At 37.5% G+C, this 25,950-nt stretch overlaps 4 protein-coding genes across 4 annotated transcripts; 1 reads left to right on the top strand and 3 right to left on the bottom strand.

The window, feature by feature from the left end:
* Window positions 1-196: 196 nt before the first annotated feature.
* Window positions 197-3,686, bottom strand: LOC103437762 (uncharacterized). The gene is made up of 15 exons (XM_008376261.4): window positions 3,242-3,686; window positions 2,910-3,007; window positions 2,727-2,827; window positions 2,533-2,611; window positions 2,312-2,372; window positions 2,150-2,196; window positions 1,941-2,033; window positions 1,759-1,849; window positions 1,521-1,569; window positions 1,280-1,396; window positions 1,045-1,192; window positions 838-930; window positions 689-757; window positions 525-567; window positions 197-421 (listed from the first exon to the last, which is right to left on the bottom strand). The coding sequence occupies exons 1-15, from the start codon at window positions 3,297-3,299 to the stop codon at window positions 321-323; spliced, it is 1,248 nt and encodes a 415-aa protein (XP_008374483.3). The 5' UTR covers window positions 3,300-3,686; the 3' UTR covers window positions 197-320.
* Window positions 3,687-6,115: 2,429 nt separating this feature from the next.
* On the bottom strand, window positions 6,116-10,585 carry LOC103409732 (betaine aldehyde dehydrogenase 1, chloroplastic). Its single transcript, NM_001328764.1, has 15 exons — window positions 10,477-10,585; window positions 9,987-10,129; window positions 9,613-9,693; window positions 9,386-9,534; window positions 9,055-9,147; window positions 8,839-8,962; window positions 8,635-8,700; window positions 8,467-8,533; window positions 8,220-8,296; window positions 7,834-7,947; window positions 7,005-7,082; window positions 6,766-6,917; window positions 6,605-6,665; window positions 6,400-6,506; window positions 6,116-6,206 (listed from the first exon to the last, which is right to left on the bottom strand). The coding sequence occupies exons 1-15, from the start codon at window positions 10,583-10,585 to the stop codon at window positions 6,116-6,118; spliced, it is 1,512 nt and encodes a 503-aa protein (NP_001315693.1).
* Window positions 10,586-11,487: 902 nt separating this feature from the next.
* Window positions 11,488-15,245, bottom strand: LOC103409733 (aminoaldehyde dehydrogenase 2, peroxisomal-like). The gene is made up of 15 exons (XM_008348526.4): window positions 15,032-15,245; window positions 14,493-14,635; window positions 14,206-14,286; window positions 13,961-14,109; window positions 13,759-13,851; window positions 13,528-13,651; window positions 13,345-13,410; window positions 13,195-13,261; window positions 12,971-13,047; window positions 12,751-12,864; window positions 12,535-12,612; window positions 12,296-12,447; window positions 12,115-12,175; window positions 11,882-11,988; window positions 11,488-11,742 (listed from the first exon to the last, which is right to left on the bottom strand). The coding sequence occupies exons 1-15, from the start codon at window positions 15,138-15,140 to the stop codon at window positions 11,628-11,630; spliced, it is 1,536 nt and encodes a 511-aa protein (XP_008346748.3). The 5' UTR covers window positions 15,141-15,245; the 3' UTR covers window positions 11,488-11,627.
* Window positions 15,246-24,179: 8,934 nt separating this feature from the next.
* LOC103438147 (protein JINGUBANG-like) lies at window positions 24,180-25,950 on the top strand. Its single transcript, XM_008376686.4, has one exon. The coding sequence runs from the start codon at window positions 24,458-24,460 to the stop codon at window positions 25,655-25,657; it is 1,200 nt and encodes a 399-aa protein (XP_008374908.3). The 5' UTR covers window positions 24,180-24,457; the 3' UTR covers window positions 25,658-25,950.

Here is a 25,950-nt window from a genome sequence, read left to right as displayed (position 1 = left end):
GCTCATAGGCACGTAGGCGAGGACGAAGTGATGCTTGCTCGTTTTGTCTGACTGAACCATGATTCTCAGGCAACGAAATGGCACCGTTCTGCACCATTCCCCGTCTGCTCTGCCCAATGGGTCCAGGAGCCGAGACTCCGATGTAGCAGACTCACTATTTGATTGACGAAATGTCACCGTTTTGAGTCGTCCGACAACAAAAACATAGATTTCATCTTTTTATTTAAGAAAAAAATATATAATTTATTTTTGATTAGCAAACAGCAAGACGTTAATTTACAAAAAAAGAAATTTGAACAACAGCAATGACATAGCAGCAATCACAGAATGATTTCTTCCTGAACGCTGACGTTGAGCGTCTTATGGGGCAGGACAATGCTGTTTATAACCACCACTTCATCTTCAACTGTCACTGCTTCACCTGAATTGTCAACAAAACCGGCATTCAGATGGGCTCGTTATGCATATCGATGCTAATTTTATCAGAACAAGAGGATTGAGTGAAAGCGAAAGGATTTATGTACCAAGGATCGTAATCCCGAGCTTTGAATTGTAATCCCCAGTAGCCTGAAACCATAGTGCCGAACTTAGAGAGTCAATCACTCAATTGCAACAAAGCTTTTAAATAAATAAAGAAAGTTGAAGTTCTGTTATTAAGCATGGGTTGGTAGAAAGTTTATGAACTTGCCTGGACGCGAGACCATCTCCCGATTGAAGATTTCCATCCAACAATTGAATGAATAACAACTGCGTTTTCCTGAAATAAAACATCGTAGATATGTCAACGTGAGGTGATGTCTAGGATGCAGTCCGTAGCCTATGCTTTTTGTTATGTACCTTAATTTCGACGTTGTCAAGGATGATACAACTTATGAGCCTCGCACCAGGTCCTATGCGAGCATTTGCAGATATTGAGACATTGGGACCGATCTGTACGAGCAGATAACAGGAGATTTAATAGATGCATTACTAATGCCAACGCTAAAGGATCTGGAAAACGATAATACATCACAGTTACGACAACCAGTATGAGAGAAAATGTACCTTAGCAGTTGGATGTACTTTTGCTGATGGATGAACATAAACATCACCGGTAATACTGGCACTCTTTGTACCATCTCCACTCACCAAGAGATGTGGATTGGTGAATCGAAATTGTGCAAGATACAAACCAGAACACTTTAACGACATTCTGCAAGTATCAACACAAAATATTTACAAGATGGCCCTGATTGATGGGGACAAGGTTCTAGGAAGACACCTTGGACGCAAATCTTACCCAGGAGTTTTGATCTGTTCCCAGAAGTCCAAGGTTTCATATGTGTATAACTGCTTCTTCCCTGCAAGAGGTGATAGGATATCTTGATCCAGCCTTACAAAATGTGTGGGAGCGTTCCTGTTAAATGAACTCTCTATTAGCGGTTTCTTTTCTAGTAAATTCAATCTGTAGGAAGGCACCATAAAAGCGGTGCTTTTAATTCGCTAAAGTAACGTTGTCTTTATACTGTAGGAAGAGAAACCTTGTTGCTGAATGAAGGGATTCGAAGCTGGAGAGACGTCTTAAATCAGCTGCAAATAACAGAAAACCGTTCAATGCTATCAATAAGTGAAACTACATCTTAATGGACGGAATCCATGTATCAAAAATTTTCCTACTGACGGAAAATTGAAACAGATACCAAGTTCTTGTTGAAAGCTAAATTTTAATATCACCACTAATAGCACAGGACAGCCTATTCATGGAGAATGTATCACTACCTCTGTCCTTCCACTGAGTGGAAACACCTTCAACGGCGTTAAAAATGTCTGGTGTAAATATGTAGACACCGCAATTTATCCTGTCGCTGACCTGAATAAAATAATAATATAAGAAAGGTAAAAAGAGAGAGATAATTCTCCATTGAAGCACCAAAAGCTTAAAATTCCGATGTCAAACGTACAAAAGTCTCAGGCTTCTCGGTGTAATGCAACAGTTCATTGGTGACCGGATCAGCTACCAGTTCCCCAAACTGACTGGCTGATTCAGCGGAAACCTGTACACAGAAGAAGAAAACTTAGACATGGAGAACAATAGAAACATGATTACATGATAATCAATAAGATTAAGAGATAACATTACAAGAATTTGCTAATGCATTTATCGACTAACCTTGATCACAAGAATTGTTCCCATCCCACCATATTTTTTGTGAGCCTCTGCAGATAAACATGGCAAAAACCATATATTAAGCTTTCGGCAATCCCCTATAAATCAACAACGAACAACCTGGAAATATCAAACGATACTCCCAGCAACTCATAAAACAGTTACCGAGCATTTCTGGAAGCGGAAAACTGCAGCAAACATCGCAATTCAACAGGACAATGTGCAACTGCAGACAAATATAAAACCAAAATCAGCCTTTTGCCTGAGAATTAGCACATGTATGCATGGACACAACGTATTTAAGAGCAAAGACCTAAACAAACCAACAAACAAAAACCATATAAAAACTTATCAATTGATTACGAAGAACTTGGCAAAAGACTAACCGGGTTGTCTTCCATGATCCGATCTCTGAAATTATAAAGTCCACCAGCTGATCCATGAGGCTTGTCTTCCCTCAAGTATCTAATCGCCACATCAACGCAATGTACAAGTCAATAGATTAAACGTCAATCCAGTTCTATATTTTCAAGATCTAATCAGTAACTACTAACTGGAAAACAAAAGCAGGAGCTCACACCTGACAGGGACTTTAAGCTCATTGGAGATTGAGGACACATATAACGCGAATTCACGCTCCTCGTAGAAACCAATGAGGAAAATTTGAGTGAGGTTCGGAATCTGCAATCCAGAAAGACAGTGAATTCAACTAGTATGCACGCTATTAAGCCAGAAATGACAGATTTATGTCCAAGAAATATACCCTTTTACAAGCGGAAATCGGATGATGAACCATTGGTTGTCCTGCTAATGGAAAAAGCGGCTTCGGAATATTCAGTGACAGTGGCCGGAATCTAGTTCCTGTAGAAATTGAAACTCCAATACATTAACAAATGCTTTCCAAATTCAAAGATTGTAAGAGAAATGCCATGATTCCCAATTCACGATTCAACAACTGAATTTAAATCTCTCAAAAATGCACAAAGCATTGAACTTTGGCAGTGACAATTCAATCAAGCACCAACATAATTGTGAGAAACTGAGAAATGGGGTCTCAGTTCGATCCAAAGATCATCACAGTAACTTGTTGATTACCTTTAGTAGGCCCACCCACCATGATCACAGCAACCACCTTCTCGTCCGAGCTGCCCATATCTTATGCAGAAAACCCAGATCCCCAGAGCCGATGGATACAGCGGTGGTTCTGCTAGAAAGCCGGAAACTTGAAGATAAGGAATGGAGTGGTAGTAAAAAAGGAGCCCGAATGCATAATTTATACGAAAGCCAATGGTTGGAGGTTGAAGAGGGAACAAGGAAGTTACAGAAATGGACAAAAATCTATACTTTTTCACAGCTCAGAGAGAAAGAGAGAGTAAAAAGGTTCGGTAGAACTCAGAACGTGTGGTTTCGTGCAGACAGAGCGCCAGAGGAAGTTTCCCTCTGTTTTTATCCACCGCCTTTTGCGATGGATTGGAGGGGGAAAGGGAGGCGGGTGGGACCGGAGCCGGTGAGTGTGAGGAGAAATTTTTTATTGTGACGGAAACATAAATCCTACATCACTGTATTTTAATAAAAGTGGTGAAAATTTTTATTTTTTAAGTTATTAACTTTTTAGCACACATAACCCACCATTTGTATAGTAACACGTGGTGTACCATCTAATGTACCGGTTACACTGAAAAATCTCTTGAGCTCTCTCGAGGGTGAGAGCCTCTCAGCCTAGTTGACAATGGATGGAAAGAGATCCGGAAGGGATCTCTTCCAATAATGTTATCGGATCAAGTGATCCGGGTCTTTTAATAATGTTATTGAATGAAATTTGAACGATTCTGATCACTTAGACCTAGTTTGGGAGTGAGGTGCTTAAAAAAAAGCACCCATGAAAAAAAGCTGTGAGGGTTTTAGGTGTTTGGTAAACTGAAAAAAAAAAGGCTTATTTTGGAAGCTGCTGTGAGAATAAGCTGAAATCAAAGGAAAAAGCTGAAGCTGCTATTTGCAGCTTTGGAAAACTGGCTTTTTTTCAAAGCACACGGAGCTACAGTGCTTCTTTAATGAAAAGACCCACTATTAGACTGCTTTTTTTTTCCAAAAGCACTTTTACAAAAAAGTTTACCAAACACTCAGCTGATTTATTTCACAGCCGCTTATTCTCACAGCACAGCCGCTTATTCTCACAGCAGCTTTTTTTCAAAGCACAGCAATACCAAACCAGCCCTTAATCTGGTGACATTGAAGAAATCTGGAGAGGAACTCTTTCCTAAATGTATTATCTCTCTATTCCGTTTTGGGGCCCAACAATACACTCTTTGGGTTTTCATTGTAATAGCAAAAATGCACGATATCGACTCTATTGACAATGTATTGATACTTTATCCATGATATATCAAGATTATCTCGCTATCATTATAGTGGGATATTGTATGACAATATTATTTGCTACAACTTTGTAATATGAGCAACACTGGTTTGTTTGGAAAATATTTTTAAATGACTGAAAGTGCTTTTAAAGAAAATATTTTTAATCAAATTCTTAATAAAATGTAAGTTAATTCTGAAAAATCACTTGAAGCGCATAACTGGTGCTTCTTGCAGGAAGCATTTCAAGTGCTTTTAGAACCCAAAAATATTTTCTCAAAAAACTCTTTCAATGATTTAAAAGTAATTTTTAAACAAGCTCTACAATCTAATAGTATTTCTCTCAATTTGGCAATATCAGATCATAATGACAAACTCATTGTGTTAAAGGTGTATATAAAAATTGGTTGACGAATTGCCCTTGGCCATTACGTCAGCCTTTATTTTTCTTTAATGCACTGAATTCAGTGAATTGGCCCTTTGATTTTATTGAGATTTGCCACCAAGAAAGTAGAGGTCACCATTTAATTTGGAAGAAGTTGGCTTCAAGACTAAGAAGGGGAAAAGGCGATACTTCACCTAGATGTTCAAACTTTGAGAAAGATTGAAGGTTTGCCCTCCAACCATGTGATATTAACTCCCAAACTTAGTGGTCAATCTCTTGTGGAACAAGCCACCATCGAAAAAGCCATCACAATTTATACATCAACACTATGATGACTGGTGTTTGGGTTAACCCAATGGGATCCTCTCCAGATTTTTTTGGTGAGGATCTTGAAAATATGTGAATCATGTTCATTCATCGTACAACATACGGTCAATTTTTGTTAAATACTGTTTATGTTTATTTTTAAATAAAAACATTTAAAATAATTTCTGACCGCACGATGTACGATGAACGGACACAATTCACGAATTCCAAAGATCCTCACAAAGAGGATCCGACGAGGATCCAGACTTTGGGTTAACAGCCACGGCCCCAAGCTACATCGACTGTTTTAAAAAGATAATAAAAATATCCGACCAGTCGATTAGGACTGCATGACTGACTCCTTGTGTTCGAGTTCGTTCCCCCTTTTCATAAATTAGAGTAGTTTAAATTTTCTGTTGCAGATTGTAAAAATTTTCAAAAGGAATTTATGGTCCCCCTACTGATAAAATAATTGGACCCCTTGCCATTAGTACACACTCCATCATGGGTAGCCATTATCATCTCTTTTATGAGATGGATATGACTAATGAGAAATGCCAAGGATAATCATGACTATGTACGCGACCGTAATATGCCACGACTACCAGAAAAACTAAGTGCAACCGAGTGTATATCCTCTTGTGCCTAACTTGTCACGTGCACACAAGAGGATATAAAACTGGTTGCATCCAAGATTTTGACCATGAGTGACTACCTTCTCCTCAACAAAGTAATCTCTGAATTCAAGACATGTGAGTCTGCAGTAAAAGAAAGCTAAAGCTTGATGGTTAAACGTATATTATGCCCTAGCCTAATGTTTAAAATTGACATCCAGTTTTCTAGTTCAGTACATATCTTCACCCTCTTTATTCCTGTAAATAGTACATCAGCAGTTTTCACCATGCTATTTCGCGGGTCAACTTTCACAGCTTTGAAGGCGACGTGTACCAACCCCATGGATCATCAGATACATATTCCGTAACTTGCTTCACGGTCAAGTAATTATCAAGTCCCCTGTTCAAAAGAGAAGAAACTATTATTTACCATCGGCAGTTCATCAATCGTAACTTGCAGAAGTAACTGTCTTGTAATGTTTTGTCGTTCTCTTATGCTTAATGTGGATATGTAGTGTGATTATATTAGGGCAAAAACAAAAACATATGCAATATCAATGTAATGTTATAACATAATGCCGAGAAAGGCATACCATTTCCCTAGTTCACGCCCAAAACCACTTCGTTTGTTGCCTCCCCATGGAGCCTGACAGAAGCATGGTTGTGAGCAGTTGATCCATACAATTCCTGCTTGAAGGCCCTGCAGAAGAACAAGAAACACAACTCATAATCAGATGCTGTTTTTACGAATGTTGGGGCAGGGGATCCATTCACAAAAGAAGTACAAAGAAGTCTCACCTTAGAGAAACGGTCACACCTTTCTAAATCTTTTGATATGACTGCAGCACCTAAGCCGTAACTGTCAAAGTTCAATAAACTTCATCGGTCAAAAAGGGACAAAAAAACCAGCCGAACAAATCTCCCATTATGGACAGCGACAGAAGTAAGAGTCAACTCACTGGGTGTCATTTGCTAGTTCAAGAGCTTCGTCTTCTGAACTAAATGTTTTGACACAAAGAACAGGGCCGAAAACTTCTTCTCTCCAGATTTGCATGGAGGTTGTTACATCAGTTATGATTGTTGGTTCAATGAAGAATCCTTTCTTTAGATGCTGCCATCCACCAATAATATAACTCACATATTGAATTTGCGACAAATAAAGATGCAGAATGGGCTTGATAAAAACATATGTTTATACCTCAGGACGATCCCCACCACTCAAAACTCTTGCACCTTCACTCTTAGCTGTTTCGATGGACTTCAATATTTTCTCATACTGAAACAGATCCAGTGAAAATCAGGTAATATTCTAATACTTCAATCATAAACTGGACAGTGAAATTTAAAGATTTGAACTACTTGATGTTACTAAATGTTTTAACTTATGCAGATTTTTGTCTCTGAGAGAAACACACATGCATTATAATTATCACCCGCAAAAAGTGACACTATATGCCCTGATGCATGTCAAACCGTAGGAACTCTATTTTTATAACAAACATAAAACACAACACATCAGCCTAAATTCATCCAAAGAAGAAACTTTTCAACAGAATGTCCAGCAAGGCTGCAACATAAATGGCTGGGGAGTTGTTTAGCATAAACACGGCAATTTTAGATAAGAAAACACTTTCCAGATACTATAAAAATGGTTCATTAGTCATTGACGGGTAAGATTTGAAATTTATAATGAACCCAGGCCCACGCACAAGACAAGCCTGAATATAACATATTTATTGATGTCCAAAAAACTACCTGCATATGTTCAAAATATTGGATGGAACACTCACTAATTTAGACAACCCTTGTTTGCATGTTTTACACGAGTGACAACTCAAGTATCATAAGTCCAAATCTTATATTTACGTACTTAAAACGAGAAAAAGATAGCCAGTTAGAACTTTAGTGCTTCTCAATTGTCTAATATGTGTCAGTGAACCTGTTTCTTTAACACCCTATCCCCAAATTCTAGAAATAGAGAATTAAAAACAGAAACAAAAAGCAACTATTGTTAACGGTATACTCACTTGCCCTCCACTAACAACAGGGCCAAGCCTGCAACCTTCTTCAAGAGGATCTGCAATCTTGATGTTTTTGCACCATTTCAAAAGCCTATCCAAAAACTCTGTTGCAATGTTTTCCTGAAACAAGGTGCAAGGAAATTAATACTGTAGTATAAAGCTTGCTTAAGATGGCACTATGAATAAGCTTCTAAGGGAACCACACAACTAGACGTGGGAAAGTGGCACAATTGATGATGTTGTAGGACAAAAGTTAATTATCATGCACGAACCCCCCGGTCTAGAATTGTTTCGATTTACGTGTAATATCCACTTAGTTTAAAAGATGCGCCATCCATGCAACAGAGAAGGAACTGACAAAAAGTGATGTATCATCTGGCTATCATACTTACATGTAATATAAGACGAGATGTTGCACTGCAAATCTGTCCATTTGTCCAAAAGCAACCAAAGGCAGTCCATTCAGCAGCTGTTTGAGTCACAGAGTAAACAATTACCATTACATTACCAGGAATAGTATGTTTATCTCATTCATTTTAGATTCATAGATTTTCTTCCTGCACAACTGGATTCTGATGGAAGTAATTTGTTATCCAAAAAACATGTAAGTCTTAAAAGTAGCCTTCATGAGGAACTAACCTTTGTCGATATCAACATCATCAAAAACAACAATTGGGCTTTTCCCACCAAGCTCCAGTGAAACAGGCTGCCAAACCACATTGGAGATGGTATATGAAGTTGAAATGAAGAGAACGAATGTCAAAAATATAAATGACCAATCATCAGATTACAAAGACTTGAATATACCTTCACCAATTGGGCTGCAGCTGTCATAATCTTGCTCCCGGTCATAGTACTTCCGGTAAATGCAATCTGTTGAATATAAGTTTATTACTATTACTGCCCCACAGCTAAAACAACCCAAGATGTCACAACTAACAAATTTGCAGGATTATAACAAGATGACTTCATAGAATTTCCAACTACAGATTAGCAAGAAAAAAACCGAACCTTATCAACATGGGGATGAGATACCAAAGGAGCACCAGCTTCATGGCCCAGCCCAGTCAGGATATTGAGGACACCAGGAGGAAGACCGACCTCTCTACACACATCAGCTAGCTCCAAACAAGTCCTGGAATTGATTGATTACATGATGATAGGCATAAAATGTACAAAAGTAACATAAGAGCTGAAGAAAGTACATATAAACCAAAAAGGACATACACAGATGCCAACTCAGAGGGCTTCAATATTGCAGCACACCCAGCAGCTAAAGCAGGAGCGACTTTCCATGTAGCCATTAATAATGGATAGTTCCTTAACATAAAAAAAAAATAAGCACTTCATCACCATATAAATAATAAAGACACTTCTAATAAGGCTATTTACAAGATAAACCTATAATATCCAAATATTTTCATTACCAACTGGACCGCCAAAATTTATGGTTTACACATGAAAATTTACTTTACGAACAGGTTAGTGCAACCACCAAGGAAGAAAGTCTTACTAAAACTGAATGCATACTCGTTTAATATACAGAAGCAGCAAATACCATGGTGTAATTAACCCAACAACGCCAATGGGCTCCTTAAGAACATGACTCTTAAATTGCTCCATAGGAAGAGAAATAGGAGCCTTTTGCTGTGCATCCAAACCTTCAGCAAGTTCTGCATAGTACTCAAAACACCCGGAAACATCATCCTGCATTGCACGTGCCAGCACATAAGACCTTAGGCATGATAAATAAAAATTCAAATTGTCAGAGAATCAAAAGCATACTATGTCCCATGCAGCTTCATCCAATGGTTTTCCACAATCAATTGCTTCGAGTTTGGCTATCTCAGGTTTTCTCTCTCCTATCTGCACGCAAACAAAAACAAGAATGGCTTAAGACATCTGAACAGGGCCAAAATCTTTGAAAGGACATTACGGAAGTTAGAAAATCAACATTTGTCTGAGAAAGAGACTTGATAGAAACACAAGGCAGTTATTCAAAAATGTTCTGTTCAGGGCCATTTCTTCTTGAATGTCAAAACATCAACCTCAACACATAAAGAATCGAGACGAGTATAGCATAACAAATCTCGATTTCCCCATACTTTTCAACATCCAATTCAAGACCCGATTAATTACAATGACAACAGATCCAATACCTTAGCAGCAATAGCACGCAAATACTTAGCACGAACTGCCCCAGGCGCCGAAGCCCAATCTCTCCCCTTATTCCTGGAAAGAGCTCTCCGAGCAGCCTCCACTGCAAGCTCCACATCTTCAGCTGTAGCAGCAGGAATATGCCCTGTAGCACATTCCACAACCAGTTTCATCATTTTCTGTATGAATCTGATCGCATCACACGAAGTCGGAAAAAGAGACAATCTTTGGATCCCCCACTAGAAGATCAAGCAAAATTCGACTACCCAACAATCTATTTTTTACGAGTTCAATCAAATGATTTATGCAAAACCAGTTCTGCGTTAGTAAATAGAGAGCCAAAGCTTCTAAATTTAGAAAAATTCATAGGTTGAGAACAACAACCCAATACATCAAATGATCAAATGCGATGATTAAACAGTAAAACAAAACTTAGAAAAACAACCCAGAAATTAATGTAATTGACAAAAATGCTTAGAGTGAGAAAAAGACCGATGATTTCTTCAGTAGCTGGGTTGATGATTGGGATGCGTTTCTTGAGGACCGGTTCTCTCCACTCGCCGTCGATGAACAGCAGCCGGCTCGGTATTTGGATCGCCATTTTTCAGCTCTCTCTCTCTCTCTCTCTCTCTCTCTGGGGTCAATGATAGTGATCAGCAGAGATTGAGCTGAGCAGGATGATCTACAGTTACCGGCTCACCAGGTAGCCTGCGAAGTCTTTGGATAACTACTTACCTACAAAATTCGTAACTAACAACAAAATGTAATGCGTTTGATATTTTTTAATTTACCGTGCGTTATTAGTTTGAGATACTGTCACAGAAAGGCATGTTTTTAGTTGTGATAGAAGCGGGCAACGAGTTACATTTTGAAAAAGGAAAATCAAATGCAAGATCACTTAAATTACATGTCATCCACAATACTATATTCACTAACTACACATGTTTAATAAGAGAATGAGATCCACTCCTGATCCATGTACCCTAAGGTCAAGTACGAAAAGATCGGGACCGTTCAAAACAAGAAAGAGATCTTAATTGCTCACGTTTTTTGGGTTTTATGAAGTGGGCAGTGAGATAGGCTAATGGAGGTCGTAAAATTAAAAATAAGCGGTCTGAATCTCTTAGTTTGCAGACTGTGAACACATAAATCCAAAGTGAATCTCCATCCTTTCATAAAATTGAATAACAAGATTATATCTCAAAGGTCCAGTTAATTATATATATATATATATATATATGTATATCTATTTTCTATATCTATCTATACTATTAAGAGAACCCTCATTGTTAACTTTTTTCCCTTTTTTTCTTATTTTGCCCTCACTTTTAATACACACTATTGACAAAAGGATGGCAAAATAGTAATTTTGTACCTTTTGACAAAATAACAATCATATCCCTATTTATCCTATTTTACCCTCTTTTTTTAGAAAAATGACAATCATACACTTATTTTTTTCAATTTTACCCTCATTTTTTATACACAATATTTACATAAAGATGACAAAACAGTAATTATGTAATATTAAAAAAAAAACACTTATTAAGAGAAATTATTCACACACAATGTGTACTCTCTGCTAGTATATATTATAATAACCCTTCTTATTTTCTTCTATATAGTTGGGTTTTTCTTTCTTTCTAATAATAACTCATTTCCGAATCGTCCTCTAGTGGAGGTGCCTCGAACCAACCCCAGGGTTGATCTGATACATATTCAGTAACCTGCTTGACGCTCAAGTAAAGCTCCAGTCCCCTGTTGCGAAACAAAAATACCACCATTACCCTTTTTCCCTAATCAAAATCTTAATAACGATTATACAACATTAAATCAAATTGACACCAGATTAATATAACTAACACAAAGCTGATATTGAGTGAGAAAATCCATGTACCATTCCCCTAATTCGCGCCCGAAACCACTTCGTTTGTTGCCTCCCCATGGAGCCTGAATGAAGGATGGCTGTGAGGAATTGATCCATACAATTCCTGCTTGAAGGCCCTGCAGGACGTGACAGCAACAAAATGCTGCTATTAGTACTCTCTCTCTTGTCGCGTGACATACGTGATGAGAGAGATACTAATAAAGAATATACAAACGGTTATACGTTAGAGATCTTAGTCTCACCTTAGAAAAGCGTTCGCAGCGTTCTAGATCCTTTGACATGACTGCGGCGCCTAAGCCATAACTGTCAAAGGTCAAACAAATGTCAGTAAAAAGGAACCATAACAAGGAAACTAAAGAGGAAGAAATTAAAGTGTCGAGAAAGAACGAAATGGGGCTGACAAGAACAGGAGATTCAACTCACTGGGTGTCATTTGCTAGTTCAAGAGCTTCCTCTTCTGAACTGAATGTTTTGACACAGAGGACAGGCCCGAAAACTTCTTCTCTCCATATTTGCATTGAGGGTGTTACATCAGTTATGATGGTCGGTTCGATGAAGAACCCTTTCTTCAGATGCTGTCAGTGCCATCCATTTTTCCACAAAACATGTCAAGTTTTTGTTTAGAGATTAAAGACATGTATTATGTATAGGTTAGTTTATACCTCAGGACGATCCCCACCATACACAACTTTTGCTCCTTCACTTTTAGCCGTTGAGATGAACTTCAATATTTTCTCATACTGAAACAGATGCAGTGAGGATTAGATAACACTTCCTTCGATCGTGAACTTAAGAACGATACTTAAGATCCTACTAAATGTGACACTTTTTAGCTTTCCGCCACAGGCAAACGCAGAAAATGTTGACAGTTGATTTACCTGGCCTTTGCTAACAACAGGGCCAAGCCTGCAACCTTGTTCCATAGGATCCGAAATCTTGATGTTTTTGCTCCATTTCACAAGCCTGTCCATAAACTCTGCAGCAATGCTTTCCTAAAATCAATATGCAAGGGATTAATTAGTTCTCTAGTATAAATCTACGCATCTCAGAACGGACTAACAGAAAGCGGTGCAGCAGCAATCGTACTATCATACTTACGTGCACTATGAGACGGGAGGTTGCGCTGCAAATCTGACCATTTGTCAAAAAGATACCAAAGCAGGTCCATTCCACAGCTGTTTGATTGAATCATAGAGTAGTAGATACTTAACATTATGCTTATTGGCTTTCTGAAATGATTCGTTTTAGACACGAACATGGATGGAATCCGTGTGCAACTAGTTTCTAACGAAAGCAATTTATTTATCCAAAGAGGTACTAACCTTTGTCGATATCAACATCCTCAAAAACAACAATGGGGCTTTTCCCCCCGAGCTCCAGTGCAACGGGCTACAAAGAAAACCACATAGGAGAAAGTATACCAAGATCAAACGAAGATAATAAATTCGAGAAACATAATCTTTGACATATACCTTGATCAATGGAGCTCCAGCTGCCATAATCTTGCTCCCGGTGATAGTACTTCCAGTAAACGCGATCTGTTGAGTATTAATCATATAGCAATTACAGCCTGGTGGCTAACAACTTGAACATCTTACAGTTATCGAGTTTGCAGAAATTCGAATAACATAATTTGTTAAGAGAACAAGCTGAACCTTATCAACATTTGGATGAGATGTTAAAATAGCTCCGGCTTCATTGCCTAGTCCAGTCACAATGTTGAGGACACCGGGAGGAAGACCGACATTTATACACACCTCAGCTAGCTCCAAACAAGTTCTAGAATTGATGGATAACACAAACGATATGCATAAACGTGAAAAATCAACATACCAACTGAATAAAATACATACATATGTATAAAGTATAAACCAAACAGGGCATACATAGATGCCAACTCAGACGGTTTCAGAACAGCAGCGCAGCCAGCAGCCAAGGCAGGAGCTACTTTCCACGCAGCCATTAATAAAGGGTAGTTCCTTAACATAAAATATAAGCACTTTTGGTTAAGCACTTTGGTTCCTTAACATATAAATCATTATTAAGATGTTTCTAAAACTAGTTTGAAACAAAGAAGCTGCAACATACCATGCTGTTATCAACCCAACAACCCCGACTGGTTCCTTAAGAACGTGAGTTTTGAATTTCTCCGTGGAAAGAGAAACCGGAGTCTTTTGCTTTGCATCCAATCCTTCGGCAAGGCCTGCGTAGTACTCAAAACAGCTGGCGACTTCCCCCTGCATCGAATTTGAGTTAATTAGGTGCCATGCCATCACATAAGATCTTATGCATAACGTCGTAAATAATAATTTCAATACATGTCACTAGCATACTATGTCAGATGTAGTTTCATCCAGTGGTTTTCCGCTATCCATTGCTTCGAGTTTGGCTAGCTCGGATTTTCTCTCTTTTATCTGCACCAGAACAAAAAGTACTAAAAACTGAATACATCTCAAACAACCATGATTCATTACGCGGCGACAGTTATTCAAAACTATTCGAAAGATTAGAAGATTGAAACACGATTAGCAATAATATTGGTTTAACATGCAACTGATGATAACCAGATTTATGATTTCACTAACAGCGAATTAAATAGTGAGACTCGGAGACAATGTACCTTGGAAGCAATAGCGCGCAAATACTTGGCCCGAACAGCCCCTGGCGCAGAGGACCAATCTTTCGCCTTGTCCCTGGCAAGGGCTTTTCGAGCAGCCTCCACGGCGATCTCCACATCTTGAGCGGTAGCTGCAGGAATATCCCCTGCATCCGCACATTCCACAAATCAACCACTTCTTCACATCAGATTCAAGTCTAGATAACAAAAACCACAATTTCATTGATAGACCAAAAGCGCCTATTTGAAAGTGCTTTTAGAATGGTTAGCAGTACTTTCAGATAACCAAAAGCGCTTAATTGTCAGAAATAGTTAGAAGTATTTCTGAGATGAAAAATTTCCTACAAGTGCTTTAACAATAAATTTTGTATCACAATATTATATGCGCCTCTTTCAAAGCTTAAAAGTGCTTATGACCACAATTGCTTTTCAGAAATTCATTTTCAAACGAGCCCTAACTTGAAAAACAAGTTACATACCACAAATCAATATTTCGACAATCAAAATATAAAAAAGCATAGAGAGTCGAGGAAGAGAGAGACCGATGGTTTCTTCAGTGGCAGGGTTGATGACCGGAATGCGTTTCTTGAGGGACGGTTCTCTCCACTCCCCGTCGATGAATAACTGCCGTCTCGGAACGCGGACCGCCATTTTTCAGCTAGCTCTGATGCTCTTCCAAACTATAACAAATTAATTGTTGGACCGGTGAGGGAGCGAGTGAGGTGAGTCGAATGGGATCAGATCGAATTGAATTGAATTTATGTTGTGTTATTAGTAGTGTGGAATCTGAAAGTGCGGATCGCGTGAGGAGGATTTCAACGGCTGAAAACTCGACGGAAATTCCGGTGTTTAGAATGCTTCATTTAAAGAGAGCTCTCTTGAATTTTAGCGGGAGGAAGGAACGAGGGTCGTTAATTCTTTTTTAATTAATTAATTATTTATTTTGTTCATTACTATGGAACTAGCGGTGGGGTTGTTGATAAACCTTTTTATGTAAGTTTGTTGATTAAAATTTAGGGGTGGGGATTAGTTGCTCTCACCACTAGCGTCACGACATAACCACAATCTTGAGCTGGAAGGACTTACGCGTGCCATCTAGCTGCCAATTGCCACCGATATGAATTTTCTTAGGAATTTATAGATCGCGCACCAATAAGAACGGTTGGCAGCAAGACTCGAACATGATGGGGCACTACATAAGACATGAACCTTACCAACTGAGCCAACCCTCGTTGGCTACTTTTTGTTGTATGCATTCAACAACTATATCTATATGAGTAATGCCACACTTACCACATATTTTATCTCTCTAATAGAGGTAGGGCCCACTAACACATGTGAGTCTCATCTCAGTTAGAGAGATTTTACAAGCAATGATACAATTATATGGTAAGAGTGACATATAGGATAATGCTAGGAAGACAAAAAAATTAAACTAAATATACAGACATGTCATCAATATAAAATAAGTATGTTAAGTGTATGTTAATCAACACTTAAGTAATAATTTAATCAACAATATTTGCATCATTTTGTTTATAAAATTTGGTTTTCCAGATCATAGCCCAGTACATACTTGGAACTTGTAGAACATATGCATGAATGCAACTTTGCAATTTGGGCTTAGGAATTAGTATTCCATTAGCCAAGTCCTGGGCTAATAGCTGGACTGGACTAAATAGTTCCTGCTCAATCTAAACGTGTAGAAATTTGTTCTTAAACGACAATTGTCACGTGATGTTTCCATATCCGCACATGGTTCAGTCGTTTGAATCGAAGAATTTATCCGTGGGTTAGACCCGACCCGGTAGGAATGGGGACCTGACTCCGATCTTCCAATCTCAGCTCCCAATATGAAAATGCTCTCAAATATAAAATAGTTGGCCATCCATACAGCATGATAAGTGAATTGGCAACAATCTCGAACAATTTTTCAGTGATCTCAAAACACGTTACTCATTTTTCCATTTTATTATAAGCGTTACGTGATTTTACCGTTTCATTATAAATTAACACGTAACGACTACGGGAACCACGTGGCTAAAATTTCAACAATGACAACCAGTAATTTTGCCTCCCAGATGAACAGAAATAAATGAAATATATATATATATATATATAGAAAATGATAAAATTGGATCGTTATGTTATTTCTGGTAGTCTTCTACGCTAGATTTATGCCTGCAAATTAGATTCAGATTTTTTTCCTTTTGATTTTTGGCAGATATGGTAAGAAAAATACTTACAGAAAATAAAATAAACATATTTATCATCAAAACGGTAATTAAAAAAAGAAAAAAAGATCACGATTTGTAAATTCATGCAAATTTAAAAACGAAGAAATTAAATTCTGTATCAAGAAATTTACAAGAAACTTAAAAATCAACGCTTGGAGGTAGTCTTCTGGCACTTCTCTTTGATCCAATGAAATCCAGCGGAGGCGCCTACCTTGACCTTCTTAGCGCCGGTCGAAGCCACCGCCTTGGTCTTCACCAGGCCTTCCCCGACCTTCTGCTTGCATTTTGCGGCGACTCCGCCGTCGCCCTTGACTTCGACGGGGTAGGTGGAGTTGTTGTTGTAATCCCACTGATCGGCCCACGAGGTCTCGTAATTCGCTTTGTCTCCGTTCATGATCGCTCTCGAAAAGTTGAAGCTGGAATTAATCGGCGGAAAAACTCGATCGATTGGGGAGGATGAGAAAATTGGATTGGGATTTTGGGAGGGGTGGAAATTTTTGGAGAGAATTGGAAACGTGAATTTGGGAAGGGTGGGTTTTAAGATATTGATTTTATAGTAGTTGGTCCAACTTTGAAAGAGATATTTTCCGGATCTCTTCTACCAAGACCATCGGATCAAATAATTCGTATATTTAAAATTCCATCTAACCGTTAAAAATTATTATAACATTTAAGAGATTAAAATATATAAATCGTTGGATAAAATTTTAAAAATTCGGATCACTTAATCTGATGATTTTGGTGAAAGAGATCCAGAGAGACCCCTTTCCGTCCAAGTTTAGGAAATATAGAATTGATAGGTGGACTAATCTTAAATCTGGACGCGTGCTGGGAACCTAAATAGAAATAGAATATATTAAAGGTATTGGGACACGTGGAGGTGGTTTGTATTTCAAAGATTTCACTCTTTTCCCTTTTCGAATTTTTATGACAATAATGCCCTTATCTCCTTTTCCAAATTTATTTTCTTTGAAGAGTGAAAGGAAATATTGACAATAAGTGGTTTTAGACTTCAATGATATTATAAACGCAAGGCATGGGAAATGGAGTGTTTGTTTATAAGTATTTTTAAAATGATTAAAATCGTTGTTAGGAAATAAGGAAATATTTTTTTATCCCAAAAGTACTTGAAGTGCTTTTTACAAAAATTATTTTAAGTGTTTTTTTCAAGGTTTACTTGCATTCTAAGTAAGGATTGATTGACACTTAGTATGACGGCTAGTTGTATTCATCTTCACTTGTAAGCGATAGATTTTAGGTTTGATTAACCACATTATTGTTAGCTTATTGTGAGGGTAAACCCACCCATTTTCCCTTAATGTTATTTTAACAACACTTTCAAACGAACTCGATAAGCGCACATTGTTTTCATTGTCTTGCACACTATTTGTTTTCGTTTGTTGGCTATATCAATCATCACATTTCTAATTTATTATAAAGGTGTGCGACTTATTTATGAAAATTGACATGTAAACAACTATTCGTCTTTTATGTGTCACAATATACTTTAATTTGGTTGAAATTAGATACATCATGGACTACCCTTACCGTCATTCATCTTCTTCTACTAGGGGCCTAACTCTTGGATTTGGATCTCATTTGGATCTAAATTGTGATGATTCTAGAGATTCTTACATTTTAGCCATTTTTCGTGCATTGTGCGGTCAGACCAAAACTGATTACACGATGTACAATAAACGATTAAGAATCCTCACAAAATGAATCCAGAGAGTATCCTCTTCCCTAACTCCTAACCATTTTTTGGTCAACCAACTCCTCCTAAGTCCTATATATATAGATCTATGGATCACTGATGATACAACTCACAATGGCAAATTTGTCAATCGGATTGACCTAACCGTGTATTTCCAAAATCCTTCTCGAACAATCCAGAACAGAGACTTTTAACCCATGAACTCACTCACACCGTCCGGCCCACATAGTCCAACAAAAAAGAATATAGAAAAAAAAAGTGCCCATGAAAGTCCAAATTTCTATGCGCCTTTACTTCCCCGTTATGTGCTCATAGGCTCATGGCCTCGAAATTTCACCGATCACACCATCCATTTATCAATATTTCCAAGTCAAATTAGGGAGTCCGTCATTCAGTACTACAGTTTAGGAATATTTATTTTTAGGGATACTTTGGATGCGATCTCTAGCTATCAATATTCTTTGATTGAAACCTTATTAGTTTTTAGTTTTTTATTGAGGTCCCTGACATTAATGTAATAATGTAAGTTACTATATTTTTTAAATTAAAAATTAAAAATTGAAATTTGTAATTGTTTATATTAATGAGATTTTAAACAAAACCCATAATTTATGGGATTAAAAATAATAAAATATAAATTATACTCTCTATTATATTGTGTGTGTGTGTGTACACATATATGTATGGGTACATTAACCAAAATTAACAAAAAAAGTTATTGTACCAAAACATGGATACATTCTCAAATCAATGAAAAAGAATGTACCCATATAAGTTTAAACATGGATTAAAAAATTTGAATGGATTTTATATTAACAAAGGGTACATTTTACTTATAACAAATTGATATATATGAGAATGGGTACATTGATGATTAAAAAAATTGAAAAATTATATGAATGGGTACATTTAAGATTAAAAAATTGAGAATCTTTATATATATATAACTAATAGGTACAAACTTAATTTAATTTAATTTTTTATTATTTTGAAAATGTTTGAATTGAAAATTAATTAGAAGTTTAATAGAGGTGTGAGTATTAAACCCTAAATTAATTACTAATTTTTATATTAAAAAATTATATAATAAACATGTAAATTCATTATCACATTAATGCTAGGGACTTGAATCAAAATTTGAGAACTAATAAGGTTTTAGTCAATGAACAGTAAGAACTAGGGACCGGATACTAATTTTTCCTTATTTTTAATTGTGACTTTATAAATAAGAGGTCTTAAGTTTGATTCTTGTTGGTGAATTTAAACTACATTATTTCGAGTTTATTGTGAGACTTAACCTACTCCCTAACTCCTTAGAGTAGATAATACCGTTCAAAAAAAACAAAGTCACACTAGGGCTCCCATCAAATGACATGCTAGATGAGGTAACGTTGGGAAAGAAAAATCATATTACTTGTAAGTAAACAATGATTGCGATACGAGCACATTCTATACTTTCCAATGTTCTTCATATCGATAATTATGTTAATTATTCCTTATGCAATTTTATTTTCTAACTACAGTCTGACTACCTAAAAGTAAAATCAATTGAGATAAAATAAATAAATAAATGCAAAAGGATTAAAAAAAAAAAAAAAAAAAAAAAAAAAAACTGAGAGTCTGAAATTCGCTAAATTTTTTGGGGGTCTAATCTGGAGGCTTGGGCCTTATTGGGCTTTACTATGTATGCCTTGGGCTAAACTAGCATTGACTTCCATGGGTCCTAACTGGGACATGGACAAACTCTTATTGGGTTTTACTTGACGAAAATTTTATCTTTTTTTTTTTGGGAACTTTAACGAAAAGTTCCTGGTATTGTTCACTTTAACAAAAAATCACATTTTTACACTAAAAAGTCAATCCTGGTACTATTCACTTTACTCTTTATTTTATCCTTATCATTAAAACTCAAAGTTTTCAAGCCCTTTTCATTAGTTTTTTTTTTTTTTTTTTTTAAGAAAATTAATGAAAAGTCCAAAAAATCTTCACTTTTAATGTAAAGCATTTTTTAAAGGTACAGTGAATAGTACTAGATAAATGTATAAATGTGATTTTTTGTTAAAAGTGAATAGTACCGGTAGTGTTTTGTTTAAAGTCCTTTTTTTTTTGCTTATCTGCTGCATTGTGAGGTCAGTTCACTGTTCATGTGATTAATTTTTTTTCTTCTAAAAAATAAAATAAAAAAACAGCGCCTTTTTTTGGTTACGGTGTACATTAACCTTGAAGTTGCTCGAGATGCAAAGTACGAGAAGATATTTACTCTAAGAGAAATGATTTCCACACTCCCTCGTCATTCTTTTGTACTTTTGTTCTTGCTTCTAACCACATAATTAAATAAATCAATAGTGAATCAAGATACAGAAGAAAGCACAGTAATTTTAGGTGAAAGGTAAATGTGAAAATCATTTCCTTATTCCCGATTCGAAAAAAAGAAAAAAAAAATGAAGGTACAACAAGGGTGTTTTAATATATATTCCACTTTCATGTTGCTTTCATCATTATACATGTGTGTGTGTGTGTATATATTAATAGATTTCAATCCCACTAGAAGCTTCAGGTTGGTATAATTAGGCTGTCGGAGAAAAGGTGCTTGCATGAATGAATTTAAAGGTTTAATATGGTTGCATTATTGAAATGAAAAGAAAAGGCTTCGTTTATATATTTTTCTGAAGATTGTTATTGACACTCTAAAAAAGTTCATCTTACAATCCTGAAATCACAAATTTTCCTTTATACTTTTCACATTCTTTTGATATAACATTGTTTATTATACACGACATGAAAGCAAGACGAGAGCATGCCGCCAAGCACTCATATATGCTAGAAAAAATTGGGTAAGAGCACCTCACCACATTATCCGTAAGGCATTTTTTACAAAATATCTTTCGACACACTTTGATCTTATCATATGCGGGAGCTGCCCTAGTAATTGTCTTGTTACAGTTTCTATCGGTATATTGTAGGATGTACGATTCTTAGGAGTCAATCAAAAAAATGTCTGCACTATGTCTCCAAATACTAATCCAACAACAAGGTGTTTGGACCAAGATCATCGACCAATGTTCGATAACAAGGGCCACTACCAAGAGAGAGAGACTTTTCTTAGCTCATCAGTGCCAATTGGTTCTCTGCTTTTCAAAGGAACAATTTGGATTCAAAGGGACATACATCCACTTCAGATCTCACTGTCAAAAGCTCAAAGATCAAGTAATCCAGACCACTCAAAATTGAATTTGACGGTCTCCATTAACTCATTCCGCTGATTCACCTCACATAGACTAAAGGCTCCGATTTATCTTTCACACAAACCAAAGGCTTCGATTTCCTGGTCCTTAGGCTCTGGACATTAAAGTCCGAAGAGCATCCAAATTCGATTCAAAGGGATGACAACCACTCTTCAAATGATTTTCAAACCATTCATAAAATATCCTAATATGTTGAAGAAAAAGGATCCAACTCCAAGACAAGAATAACCTAGTGGTGTTTATACCTACCCTAAAGTTCGACTCTCGTCTTCACTATTTCTTTAGCTTCAATCAAAATTATAGCCAGATTGACAACTAATAATTGTAGCAAAAAACACTTAAACAAGCAAATTATAGAAGGAAAATAAAACTTCTCACCTATACTACAACAATAGGTGTAATAATAGTTCGATTCTCATCTTCACTGTCACTCAGTTTTAACTCAAGAAACCAAAAGAGAATTATTACCGTAGTCCGATTGACAACTGACAATACAATAACAATCAAGCGATGTTTTTTTTTCTCTCTGTTCAAAATAGGGCTTCAAAGTGCAATTAGAAAGTAAATGTGAAATCACACCATCACTTAATTTCCATATTGCATCGGATCACAATTAGCACCCACAAAACATCATTCTCGTGCTCCTACTTACTTCTTTTCTTCTACCTTTAGACCCTCCCTAAAAGCCCCTTTGGGGGTCGGAGGCCAAATCTCCACCAAAGAGAACGTTTTTATGTGCGCCAAAAAGGACCATCATTTGTTAGCCCAAAAAGACGAAGAGTAAACAAGTGTACCTACAAAACCATGTCACTAATACAAGGGGAGGGACCAGGATCCTCTCCTGAGCTAAGGATGAGGATCCTCCTCATCAAAGGATGTGGACTGTTGGATAAAAATCCAACGGCTACAATTATTATAACTTTAAAGAGACCCCCTTATTTATAACCGTTGAATTTTCATCCAACGGTCCATACTCATTGATGAGGAGGATCCTCATCCTTAGCTCAGGAGACGATCCTGGTCCCAAGGGGAGCTCAAACACTTGGCACTCTCTGATAGCTCTAAAGGTTCCATTCGTGGGGTGGGTCCCACCTGGGAGTTGAATACCGACCAAAAAAGACCACATTGCAGGCAAGTGAAAGAGACCATCAAGCAATTGTGCCCTGCCCAAGGCCAATGTTGAGCTCACATGGGACTACTTTTTGTGGGACTTTGATTACATATTACTATATTAGGGTAACCCATTAATGAAATCGAATCGTAACGTTCGAGCCCTGTACTGTTTGTAACTAATCAGAGCATGAACGATTGATCGTATAGTAGAGGTGGAGTCTAGAATCAAATAATTACTTAAAAGAATGAAACCAACGGTTGTGGGGGTGTGCTTAATTTCATCTCATAACGAAGACATGTAGGCTGTAATTATATGGTGTAGACTAAATCATCGAATCATATTGTCTGTTCATCGTAGTGGTAAGGTCAAATTAAACACGCAACATAAACTTGCTGAGTCAAATTAAGCACACGTCCCCAAAACCTTTGGATTAGAGTATCGAAAAAGAAATCAAATCAGCAAGCATTTTTCTCACTTACTTATAGAAAACCTTAAACCATTGTTGGTGATTGGGAAGTGGATGGCTCTGCTCACCTGCACATGCCCTAAGAATTAGACTAATCTTTCGGCCATGTATCATAATTAATTAGGTTGCAATCAGACCTTAAACTTGGGTCACGAACCAGATTAGTGTAGGTGGAGGGAAATGGTTGGATGAGTAGAGCTTAATTTCTCCACCAGAAAGGGGAGAAATTGTTATATAAATATAGTGGAGGGTCAGACTCAGTGGACATGGACAAAATTAATCAATCAAATGGGGACCAAAATAGTTGAATCCTGCCCTGTTTTTTCATAGGTCCAAACTCTGTACACAACCATCTGATTCTGTCGCTATCTACATAGAATTGCAATGCTTATGTGACGGTGAACCAAATTAATCATGTGGCAGATGAGAGAGTATAAAACACGTGGCCGTCTTGTTATTGTACTGGACGGTGGCATTTTGGGGGTGTAATAGAACGATAGAGTTAATATGCCATAGAGCTAGATTATGACATGGGTTGTGCTATTCACACACCTCTTTTTATCTTTCATGCACACTTCTAGATTTCCGGCCATCGAATCAAATGACTTAAAAGTATAGCACCACTCTATAAATAGAATGAGGATCCTCTCCGAATCCTCCAATCACATTCGTTCATCGTAGATCGTGCGACCAGAAATCATTGTAAATCTTTTTATTTAAAATTAAATATAAACAACACATGATGAAAACTGACGTTACGATATACGATGAACGAATGTGATTGAAGGATCCCTGGATCCTCACAAAGAGAATTTGAAAAGGATCCCCGGAACCTCACAAAGAAAATTTGGAGAGGATCCTCATTCCCATAAATAATCCCCTAATAACATGAATCGAGTGATAATAATAATATTATGCGGCAGAGCGCCAGCCACACCGAAAAAAGTCCTCTTGCATTGGAGTAAGAGAAGTATTGCATCATTTGATGAAAATCATGAATCATGATGGATGCAAATCAAAATGCAGAAGACTAATCCCTACGCTCCACATCGCACCTTGATCACTTTTGCCAACAGAAACTATTTGTTTATATTTTGTAGCTTTATACATCCCTCCTAAAAATGCTCCCATATTCTTTCCATCCTCTATATAATAACTCATTTTCTTCTCCCTCTCCCTCTCCCTGATCAGCATGGAATGCTACTCGTCCGATCAGTACCCAGCCAATGACCTCTCTGACCAATCAGAGTTTCCCTACATTTCTCAGCCAAGTTTCCAGTCAGTTCCTTCACTCAGCTCACAAAACAACTTTCCAACAAACACTTACCACCACTGTCTCACCACCTTGCAAGGCCACAACTCCTACATATCCTCTCTAACCCTAGCCGGAAACTTCATCTACACCGGCTTGTCCGATAGAGAAATCCGGTCGTGGAGGTGCAACCCTTTACTGGAATTCGACAACGAAAACACTACTCATCATGATCACAACATGGTGGCGGCAGGAAAGGGTGCAGTGAAGTCCCTGGCTATTTCGGGTGACAAGCTCTTCAGTGCTCATCAGGACCACAAGATTCGAGTGTGGAAAATCAACAGCCAGGAGCCCGATCTCCAAAAGTGCTCGCGGCTGGCCACACTGCCAACGCTTGGTGACCGTGCTTCGAAGCTCCTGATGCCGAAGAACCATGTCCAAATAAGAAGGCACAAGAAGTGCACTTGGGTGCATCATGTGGACACAGTGTCTGCCCTAGCCTTATCAAGCGATGAGCTGCTGCTGTACTCCGTTTCATGGGACCGTACACTCAAGGTTTGGAGCACAACAGACTTCAAATGCTTGGAGTCTGTGAGAAATGCACATGATGATGCTATAAACGCAGTAACATCGTCTAATGATGGATATGTTTACACTGGATCAGCAGACAAAAGAATTAAGGTTTGGAAAAAGGACTTCGGAGAGAAAAAGCACTTTTTAGTTGCTACACTGGAAAAGCACAATTCTGGAGTGAATGCACTAGCTCTGAGCAGTGATGGGTGTGTGTTGTATTCTGGTGCATGTGACAGGTCCATTGTGGTTTGGAAGAAGAAAGATGGGGGTGGGAATATGGAAGTTGTGGGTGTGCTTAGAGGTCATACCAAGTCAATATTGTGCTTGGCTGTGGTGGCAGACTTGGTGTGCAGTGGCTCTGCAGATAAAAGTATAAGAATTTGGAGAGGGGTTAATAAAATTTACTCATGTTTAGCAGTTTTGGAAGGGCATAAAGGTCCAGTTAAGTGTTTAACCGCTGCAATTGATGACCATTGCAGCTCATCTAACTCCTCCTGTGTTATTTACAGTGGTGGTTTGGACTGTGACATCAAAGTCTGGCAGGTCTTTGTTCCTAGTGACCTTTAGGACTCCAATTTACTTTTCTACGAGAAGAACTTCCATGCACTTGAAATTTTACAGTGATGGTATTTGAAAACAATCACGAACTTTTCACTGTTCACGTAAAAAATGTGTGATTGTATTGAGATACCGTCACCGTGACATTCTAGATTGAGTATTGTGTTAGCTAGTGATTTGGTTTAGTTAGTGAGGGGAGCAGATTATGTCTGTACTTTCTCTTCTATAGCTCTAGAGGCTATAAACTACAATATCATAAAAGAGAGCAAATAATTTATGAGCTTTCTCTCTGTGTGCTCTAA

The sequence above is a fragment of the Malus domestica genome, chromosome 06, assembly GCF_042453785.1.
Source record: "Malus domestica chromosome 06, GDT2T_hap1".
NCBI lineage: Eukaryota > Viridiplantae > Streptophyta > Magnoliopsida > Rosales > Rosaceae > Malus > Malus domestica.
This window is presented reverse-complemented; position numbering and strand designations above follow the sequence as displayed.

What these genes read in the sequence shown, in the direction of transcription:
- LOC103437762 (XM_008376261.4), bottom strand. Translation starts at nt 3,299, where the DNA reads ATGGGCAGCTCGGACGAGAAGGTGGTTGCTGTGATCATGGTGGGTGGG. An exon ending in GAGCTTAAAGTCCCTGTCAG is followed by an intron (nt 2,612 to 2,726) that starts GTGTGAGCTCCT and finishes TGTGGCGATTAG; the next exon opens with ATACTTGAGGGAAGACAAGC. An exon ending in TCCGCTTCCAGAAATGCTCG is followed by an intron (nt 2,197 to 2,311) that starts GTAACTGTTTTA and finishes GTTTATCTGCAG; the next exon opens with AGGCTCACAAAAAATATGGT.
- LOC103409732 (NM_001328764.1), bottom strand. Translation starts at nt 10,585, where the DNA reads ATGGCGATCCAAATACCGAGCCGGCTGCTGTTCATCGACGGCGAGTGG. An exon ending in CATCTCGTCTTATATTACAT is followed by an intron (nt 7,948 to 8,219) that starts GTAAGTATGATA and finishes ACCTTGTTTCAG; the next exon opens with GAAAACATTGCAACAGAGTT. An exon ending in GAACTAGCAAATGACACCCA is followed by an intron (nt 6,666 to 6,765) that starts GTGAGTTGACTC and finishes GAACTTTGACAG; the next exon opens with TTACGGCTTAGGTGCTGCAG.
- LOC103409733 (XM_008348526.4), bottom strand. Translation starts at nt 15,140, where the DNA reads ATGGCGGTCCGCGTTCCGAGACGGCAGTTATTCATCGACGGGGAGTGG. An exon ending in TGCCACTGAAGAAACCATCG is followed by an intron (nt 14,636 to 15,031) that starts GTCTCTCTCTTC and finishes GTGCGGATGCAG; the next exon opens with GGGATATTCCTGCAGCTACC. An exon ending in ATGAAACTACATCTGACATA is followed by an intron (nt 14,110 to 14,205) that starts GTATGCTAGTGA and finishes AATTCGATGCAG; the next exon opens with GGGGAAGTCGCCAGCTGTTT.
- LOC103438147 (XM_008376686.4), top strand. Translation starts at nt 24,458, where the DNA reads ATGGAATGCTACTCGTCCGATCAGTACCCAGCCAATGACCTCTCTGAC.